The sequence below is a fragment of the Ornithorhynchus anatinus genome, chromosome 2 (assembly GCF_004115215.2).
Source record: "Ornithorhynchus anatinus isolate Pmale09 chromosome 2, mOrnAna1.pri.v4, whole genome shotgun sequence".
Lineage (NCBI taxonomy): Eukaryota > Metazoa > Chordata > Mammalia > Monotremata > Ornithorhynchidae > Ornithorhynchus > Ornithorhynchus anatinus.
In genome coordinates this window covers 19,138,028-19,147,496 of record NC_041729.1, presented here as the reverse complement: position 1 = coordinate 19,147,496, position 9,469 = coordinate 19,138,028, and the positions used below count along the sequence as shown (strand labels likewise).

Here is a 9,469-nt window from a genome sequence, read left to right as displayed (position 1 = left end):
CGGGGCCGCGGCCGAGGTCAAGCCGCCGAGCCGGAGGGGCGGCCGGCTCTGACCCCCTTCTGCCTTCGGTCCTCGCCCGGCAGAGCGTGGGAGGAAGGCGCGGACGCCTGACAGCCGGGGAGGGCGGCGGCCGGAGGGGCGGCCCCGGCTCGGCGCTGCTCTGAGGAGGAGCGCGGCGGCGGCCGAGGAGAAGAGCGCCGGCTCCGGGCCTCCTCCTCGTCGTCGTCGTCGTCGTCCTCCTCCTCCTCCCCGGGCGCGGCGGCGGCGGCGGCGGCGGCGGCGGCGATGTTCTCCGTTCTGTCGTACGGGCGGCTGGTGGCCCGCGCCGTGCTGGGAGGCCTCTCGCAGACCGACCCCCGAGCCGGGGCCGGGGCCGGGGCCGGCGGCGGCGGCGACTACGGGCTGGTGACCGCCGGCTGCGGCTTCGGAAAGGACTTCCGCAAGGGCCTCCTCAAGAAGGGAGCCTGCTACGGGGACGACGCCTGCTTCGTGGCCCGACACCGCTCCGCCGATGTGCTCGGTGAGGGGGTGAGGGAGGGGACCCCGACCCCCTTCCTTCCCCGATCCCTCCCCGGGGATCCCCCCCCTTTCTCCTCCCCTCCCCCCGGGACTTTCTTGCTCTGGGGGTTCCCTTTTTTTTCATTTTTTCGCCTCCCGTTGCTCTGGAGCCGGCAGAGACCGGAGTCGGTCCTTCCACCCAGCCCTCTCCCCTCCTACCCTGCTGACTGATAGCCCGGCGACTTGCTCGCCCCCGGGGGGTCCAGGTCGCCCACTCCTCCATCCCGGGGCCCTCCCCGCGAGCAGATGGGATGAGAACAGTGTTCTTTGTCCCTGGGGCTTATCCGTCATTTTGGGGACTGGAGGGGGGGAGGGTGTCTCATTCAATTATTTAGCTCCAGGGACGTCCAGTCGTTTGCAGGACACTTCTGGGGTCACTTCTTGCCTTTCCATCCTCCCAAGCTAGGATCGGCGGTGAGGTCCACAACGTTGCGTTCATTCCCTAGCGGGAGAAGCCACAGGCCGGTAAAAGATGCACAACTCTGTCTATACATACGTACATCTGTATGCATCTTGTACGATTTCCCCCTCCCCACGTTGTCAGGAAAATGGGGGAAGGGAGCGGTTCAGAGTAATTTAACTCCCAAGGTCATCTGGGACCCTGAAAACATGAGATTTTACCGAAAGGAAGAGGTTTACTAAATAGTATATTGAGGATTGCCTCCGTTTTAAGTTCAAGCTGGGTAGAAAAGCCACTGAAAATTACCTAGGTTCCACTTTACAATCGCGGGAATTATAGATGCCCCGGGCCTGCTCCTCTCTCACCTGTAACTTCAAGGCCTAGTGCCATATCCATGTGCAACCAGAAACTTTCCCCGAATTTTTTGGCCAGGCAGCTTGGGATATTTTTACGATACTCATATGTGCCATATGTTTGATTCAATATCACTTTATTTTGAAAATTGAAGAACTTTCTTACCCAGTGAAGGTCACAGTGACATTGAGTTTGAGTTCGGAGGTCAAATCTGTGGTTTCAGCTCAGAGTGTGAGGTTGGGTTTTTAATGTCCCTGACTGATGAAAGAACGTGCTGTTAGAGTAACTCTTACTTACAGAGATGTAAATCTCATCTCAAGGGAAAAGTCACAAATTTTCTAGTTCCTCTTTAGAATCCAGGGGCTGGAGCTCTGACTTTTTAAACAATATTTTGCTGCCGCTTCATTTAAACTAGTAGTGATAAACGGTCTTAAACTGGTGGATTGCCTGCACGTGAACAGTTAGCAAAATGCATGAAAAATGAACCTTTCAATAAAAATATTAATTTAGATCATCTGGCTGTTTTACAGGGCCATGACAAAAATTTTGAGTGGCTATATTTGAGAATTGGTAGAAGAGTGAACTGTCAGTAGCTGTTCAATTTATGAGTGACCCATTACCTAATGTGAAAATCATTACTTAGTGTTATGCAACAGGTTACCGTTAACCTTTAAGGAAAAAAGACCCCCAGACAATGTAGGAACTTGCAAAGAGATACAGAAATCCGATCTGAAGTCAGCTAGTCTCCGAAGCTACATCTTTTCCACTAGGGCTATTAAGGAGTCCTCTTCCAATTAATTGGCTACTGCTCTATGTTGCTTTTTGAACATATATGTACTGCTTTTCCAAGTTGTAGCCATCGTAGGTTAACAGGTGATATATAAGGGACTTGAATTTTGATATTTTTTAAAAAATCACTGTACACTGTATAGGTGTCTTAATATTGGCTTCCATTTCTTTACCTGAGCTTCAATATTTTTGCAACCTTTTTACATTCACCAAAATAATTGGTATCTAAGTGCTTTCTAGGTACAAAGCACTGGAGTAGATACAGTATATGCAGATTGGACACAGTGCCTTTCCCCAGTGGGGTTCAAACAGATGAAACCGAGGCATAGAGAAATAATAATAACAATTCTGGTATTAAGCACTTACTATGGGCCGAACACTGTTTTAAGAGCTGGGGGTAGATACAAGGTAATCAGGTCAGACACTGTGACCCACGTGGGGCTCACAGTCTTAATCCCCGTTTTACAGATGAGGTAACACAGGCACAGAGTAGTGAAGGGACTTGCCCACGGTCACCCAGCAGATATGTGGCAGAACCGGCATTACCCACGTCTTCTGATTTCCAGGCCCGGGCAGTTTCTGTTAGGCCATGTGGCTTCTCACTAGACCTCGCTGCCAAGGTCACAGCAGGCAAGTGGCAGAGCTGGGATAGAACCCCGGTCCTCTGACTCCTAGGCCCATGTTCTTCCCACTGAACTCCGAATTAACTTGAGGTTTCTGAATTTTTAACTTTTACAGAGTGACTAATATGCTGGATAAATTAGATTTTAGTTGAGTAGAGTTTTCACTGGGGCTCCAAAAGTGCAGTTACGGTTCATGAGTCAACCCCCGTCTTTCAAAAATAAAATTTAAAACCCCATGAATCTCTTATGTCCTGTCAAAAGGATTTAAGAATTTTCTAACTGTAATTGTGTCCTATCTTGAAATAAGAGAATTGTACGTTTTGGAATTTGACTCTCTGAAATAAGCATTATCATTAGCAAAAGTAGCAAAGAACCATTAAGGTATGGGTGAGCACTCAGTCAACTCCAGAAATGCAGGGTGTTAAGTGAAAGAGCATTATCTAAAGGGGCTTCTCCTGCCTAGCCTGTGCAGAGCCACCTTTATGCCCGAGCCGAGTCTGGAGGTGAAACTGCCTGCCTGCCATATTGTTATTTTGTACTCTCCCAAGTATTTAGTAGAGTGTTCTGCCCACAGTAAGGACTAAATAAATACGATCAACTGACGGCTGGGGCCCCTCTGGATAGGTGGCTCGTGCTCCACTCCCAACTGTGATTCCCAAGCCCCTAGGCTCTCATCTCCCATCCCAATCACAGCTACGACTCCTGCTTTACCTCCCTGGTCGCTTCCCACCCCACCTGCCGTTGAAGCGTTGCTGTGGGCTGCTTCATTCAGCACACTGGGATTGGAAGAGGCCAGGGCATTATTGTAAAGTCAAAGAAGAGCCATAGAGTAACCATCCAATCCGGGTTATCTCTTACCGGTATGCCGCAGTCTCATTTGAAGATCATTAGCTGTATAAAAGGTATCTGTCTATGGCCTGAATCAGTGGTTCACAGGCCGATTATAGTTGTTAACCTTTTAAAAATCTGACACTATTTTTTGTATGCCTTATCCCCCAAAATGGATTTACTCCTAACAGATGATCAAATGGGAGAGTGCACTAACCAGGACTTGTGGGGATTTTCTTGGGAAATCCAGCTGCCCGTTGTGCTTGCTAAACTTCTGACTGCTAGGTTAGTGGAGAAGTTATAGAAGGGGTCATTTGAAGGGTAGAAGATCTTAGGGAGGGGTTGAAAAAACAGGACAAGTATTTGCCAGTTTGAGAGGAGCTTCATGGCAGCTTGAAACCAGAAAGTGCCAGAACTCACTCCCTATTAGGTATTAGCTGAAGCATGTCACTGTGCTCTGGTGTTGAGTTCTTTTTACAGTCAAGAAGCCTCTGTGAATCATAAAGTAGGAGAGCTGGAAGCCACCAACTCCGGAGAGATGATCAAATAAACCATCCAAGACAGAAAGTTTTCTCTTCTTTTATAAAAAGCCATTAGAGCAGAGAGATCTCTCCCTGATAGCCTATACCAGTTTTATCCCCTTGATACTGGAGAGATTCTTCCACACAGCCTCAAATCTCCCCTGTTTAGTATAAGACCATTCCCTCCTGAACTCTCTGTCCAGATTCTCAAACAACTGGCTGGAACACTCATCAAGTCCTTCATATTTTTGAAGTCTGTTACTGTTACCCTTCATTCTCCAGACTACATAATCTAATTTCCTCAACCTTTCTTCAGTGTCTCTCTCTTCCATATTTCCCGTACCTTTATAGGTCTTTGGCCCCTTTTAGTTCTATCGTACTAAGGAGTGATAGGGAGAGGATGTGGGCCAAAGAAGGTGGCTTAGAAGATGAACTGTCATCAGAGTGTGTGAATTAGCTTTGCTCTCTTGCTGGGTTTGCTGTGAATGGGTGAATTTGTGCAGTGCTAACTTTCTTGTTTTGCACTGATTTGAGAACATCAGCTCACAAGCTGTAAAAGTGACAGTAAATGTTGGTTCTTGATATTGCAACTGAATTGAAATGTTCAGGCGTGATTAAGAAGAAGCTCCATATTATCTACCTTGAGTCTTTCAGCCCCTAGGGCTAATATATTTAAATGGCGGGGAGGGATACTCTTATTTTAAGATATTAAAATGCTTCAGTAACTGCAGTTGTTCACCTTAGTCATCCAGGACTTGCTATTTTGGAGTGGAAGTCAAGTCATTTTTTTTTCCCCAGGTAGAGATAACGGTTTGTTTCTTTTACATAAAAAATTGCTTGTCCTTGTCTATTAGTCATTCGGGGACTAAAGTGTGCCAGAGTACGTGGCGTTTTTGTTTTTACAGAAAGTCCTTATGGGGTTTAATTTAGGAAAAGACAGTCAATTTGGGCTAATTGTACCACACCCAACACAACCCCACCCATCTCCTGGAAAATGGGCTTGGGCAGTTGCTCTTCCTTAGTTCAAACCAGAGTGATCTAGAACTGGTACATTTGCTTTTTCTCCTTCCACCCTGTGGTTAGTTCTATCGATTTTTTAATAAAAAGTACAGTTCTTTTATATTAGAAGTGTTAGAAGTTAAAAATAATGAAATAAGAAAACAGCCGTTCCCATTCCCTTACTTTTGATGTTCTCCTTTCTCCCTTTCTCCCTCCATGTTTTCCTAGCGTCTGCTACCAGTTGCATGACTCATAATTGAAATGCAACAAATCCCTCTGCGTCCTACAACATCAAGAAACTTGCTATTCCTCTTTTCCATTGTGGCAGGATAGTATTCTCATAAAGCACAGAAGATTGAGTTGGAAACCATTTGTGCAAGCCTGGAAGGTGTATCATTTAAAAATCTTTTCGACCTCTAGAATAATCACGCGAAGACGTTTTTACACAATGGCGTGCTCAACCATTCTGACTCACTGTGAGTGAGGCTTATAATTTTGCAGTACTGAATTTCACTTGTTTGGCGGTTAGTCTGAGTTCAAAGACAGTCATTGTGTAAGGTTTGGAACAATCTGAATGTTTAATAAAGAAGTTTATTTGAGAGGTAATTAGTGTTGTAAGGTAGTACAAAATGGGCTTTTCGCCTTTTTTAATATGGCAGAATAAACCAGGTCGGTGGTTTTAAAAAAAATCATACAGTACACTCACAGAAAGGCTGCTAGTCACTTCACTGGATTGGAACCTAGTAGAAGGGGAAAAATAAACAACAAACTAGAATGATGAAGTGTCAGCTGTGTATCTGTTAAGTGAATACCATTGTCTAGTTGACGGAAATATTAGGGGTTAGGCAGTGTTCTACTTGACGAGTTACTGTGTGGCTGTTTGTTTGAATCCTTTGTCATCCATCGCTATGACTACTGAATTTTTTTCCATTTTATTTTTATGGTACTTGTTAAGCGCTTATTAAGTGCCAGACACTATACTAAGTACAAGCCCTTAGTACGGTGCTCTGCACAAAGTAAGCACTCAATAAATATGATTGAATGAATACTGAAGTAGATACAAGCTAATCAGATTGGACACAGTCCACGTCCCACCTAAGGCTCGCAGTCCTCATCCCCATTTTACAAATGAGGTAAGTGAGGCACAGAGAAGTTAAATGACTTGCCCAGGGTCACTATCCACTAGGCCATGCTGCTTCTCAAAGTTAAAGTTCAGTGTTGATAGCTTTTCTTAAAAGCTTTATATATTTTTTATGTAAAAAAATTTACATTTCTTGATATTTTCCTGATTTAAAATACTTAAAAAGATTGCTTGTTTTAGGAAATTTGGCTGTAGGAGAATAAACCAGCTGTTTCTGACTTTCTAAACTTTTGCCCTGCTTTACTGTAAGCATGCAAAACCTAACCTGAGTATTTGCAATAGTATCCAGATGGAGTTTGTCCTATGGGATGACTCAAGAAACATGTCAGGATATTTGAGATTATGACCTTCAAATGTAAACATTTTTCTTTTGTCAAGTTCAAACTAATGTAAAATTGACACATTCCTACAGAGACCTTATTATTGTAGGGCTTTACGTGGTATCTGTTTGAAATAAACCAAAAGGAAATCTACTCTTAAAGTAACTCATTTTTCATTCATTCAAGAGTACTTATTGAGCGCTTACTATGTGCAGAGCACTGTACTAAGCACTTGGAATGTACAAATCGGCAACAGAGACAGTCCCTGCCCACTGACGGGCGTACAGTCTAATTTTCCATTAGGGTGGATGAAATTAGTGGAAATTAAAAGAGGGTTTCTAAAATTTGCTTTCCCCGAAACAAAGAATTCTTCCTTGAGTGAAGATTATTTTAATTTCTTTTACTGTAAACAAAAGATTGGATTTTCTTGGTAAAATATTTTGCACCAAGTTGTTGGTAAACATTTCCTGTAGTTTTGGTTAGTGGATTTGATGAAGAAATCTCTGAAAGAGTAAATTAAGCTTAACCCCAGAAAGCTATACTTCAGTGTGAGAAAAGTCATTATCTGATATCACTTCCCCGTGAAAGTGTTTGATTTGAGACTTTCAAAAAGCCCGTGCCTGTTTAGAATGCCCTTTGTTATGCTACAGAAAGTTACTAGCCCTACATATACATATATATATATATACATATATATATATACATGTTCAATAAGCAGGCTTAACAAATGGTTTTTGTTTTAGGATGGGATTTTATCTTGGCTTGTTATGTTTCAATAAAATAGTTTCAAAAAGTTTTTCACTTACTAAGCAAAATATTTATAATAATAATTGTGGTAGAGCGCTTACTATGTGCTCAGCATGGTTCTAAGTGCTGGCTTCTATACAAGACAATCCGGTTGGACAGAATACCCTTCCTTCAGTGGGCTCAGTTAACAAAAAAGGAAACTGAGGCACAGAGAAGTTAAGTGACTTTGCTCAGGGCAGCCATGTCACCCAACAAAGCCTGTTCTTCCCCGAGCTGTTCCTTTTTGTGGTGGCTTCAGCAACCCTGCTCTTAGTCCTGCTTCAAGTAAGACTGCTGCCCCCGACACCAAGCTAAGCCTGCTTCATGGGGTTTCCTGTTGCTTTTTGGCTTAGTACAGAGCAGTGTACTAAGCACTTTGGAGAGTACAACAATAAATGGACACATCCCCTGCCCACAATGAGCTTGCAGTTTAGAGGGCAAGACGTAGAGAAGCAGTGTGGCTTAGTGGAAAGAGCACGGACTTGGGAGTCAGAGGACATGGATTTTAATCCTGGCTCTGCCTCTTGTCTGCTCTGTGACCTTGGGCAAGCCACTTCACTTCTCTGTGCTTCAGTTACATCATCTGTAAAATAGGGATTAAGACTGTGAGCCCCAGGTGGGACAACCTGATTACTTTGTATCTATTCCAGGCATTAGAACAGTGCTTTGTACATAGTACCTGCTTAACAAATACCATAATTACTATTAATATTATTATTATGAATAAATAAATTACAGGTATGTTGCATAAGTGCTATGGGGCTGGAAGGGGATAAAGTCAGGGTGATGCAGAAGGGAGTTGGGGAAGTGAAAAGGAGGGCTTAGTCAGAGATGTTCTCTTTGAGGAGATGTGCCTTCAGTAAGCCTTTGAACCCCCAGGAGAGTCGACGTCTGTCGGGTATGAGGAGTAAGGGTGAGACGTCGACGGCGAGATAGATGAGATCAAGGCACAGTGAGGTTAGCATTAGAGGAATCGAAGTGTGCCGAGCATTCGTACTAAACGCTTGGGGAGTACAATATATCAGAGTTGGTAGACATAATCAGGTGTATTGAGTGCTTACTTTGGGCAGACTACCGTACTAAGCGCTTGGGAGAGTATAATAAAACAGTTGATAGCAGAGTTGGTAGACATGTTCCCTGCTCAGAAGGAGCTCACAGTCTAGAGGGTGCTTTTCAAGCATCTAGTGCAGTGCCCTGCACTAAGCAGACCTGCAGTAACTATTAATAGAACTGGATGGTCAGTTTTCAGTGAAGAAGCAAATCATTGGTATTTATTGAGCACTTCATGCAGAGCACTTTACTGAGCAGTTGGGAGAGTATAGTACAGTTGGTAGACACAGCCCTTGCCCTCAAGGAGCTTACAGTCCAGTGGGGGAGACAGACAGTAAAATAATTAACCGGTAAGGATAACGAGTCCAATACAAGGCTTTGTATTTAGATGCTATGGGGGCTGGTGGGTTGAGTACCCAGGGACTTAGGGAGTGGGATGAAGTGTGTGGGTGAAGCATTAGGGAGGGAAGAAGCAGGTGGGAGATTGGCAGTATAGTGAGGAGAGATTGTGTTGGAGATATGATTTTAGATGGACTTTGAGAATGGGGGTATTTCTCTTCGGGGTTCCAGGCAGGAGGAAGGTTGTGAGCAAGGGGTCAATTGCAGGTGAGGCAAGAGTGAGAGACAAAGTAGGTTGGTATTAGAGGAGCTGGGCTGTAGCAGGAGAGGAGTGAAGAGGAGAAGTAAAGGGGAGAGAGGTGCTTGCCTTTTCAAAGCCCTTGGCAAGGATTTTCTGATTGATGCAGAGATATGTCTGAGGAGCAAGGAGATGAGCACAGAATTTTTTTTTCTCCCAGGAAAATGATACTTAGACTGTGAGCCCCACATGGAATAGGGACAGTGTCCAGCCTGATTATCTTCTATCTACCCCAGTACAATGCTTGGCACGAGGTGTGTGCTTAACAAGTACCATTATTATTATAATCATTATTACCCAAAGAGTGAAGAATGTACTGGAGAGGGGAGATCCTGGAGACAGGGTGCTCAGCGAGGAGACTGATGTGGAAGTTGAGAAGGGATGTGGCAAGGGGTGACCTGGGGGGTAACAGTTTGGATGGAGAAGGGCCAAATTCAGGAGATGTTTTACAGATAGAAAGGAT

At 44.5% G+C, this 9,469-nt stretch overlaps 1 protein-coding gene across 1 annotated transcript in view; it reads left to right on the top strand.

The window, feature by feature from the left end:
* The first annotated feature begins 266 nt into the window (after positions 1-266).
* The window catches only part of PPTC7 (protein phosphatase targeting COQ7), a 48,781-nt gene continuing 39,578 nt past the window's right edge, over positions 267-9,469 (top strand). The window contains exon 1 of the mRNA XM_029058824.1: positions 267-520. Within this exon, the coding sequence (XP_028914657.1) occupies positions 286-520 (235 nt within the window). The 5' untranslated portion in view covers positions 267-285. The remainder of the gene's footprint in view (positions 521-9,469) is intronic.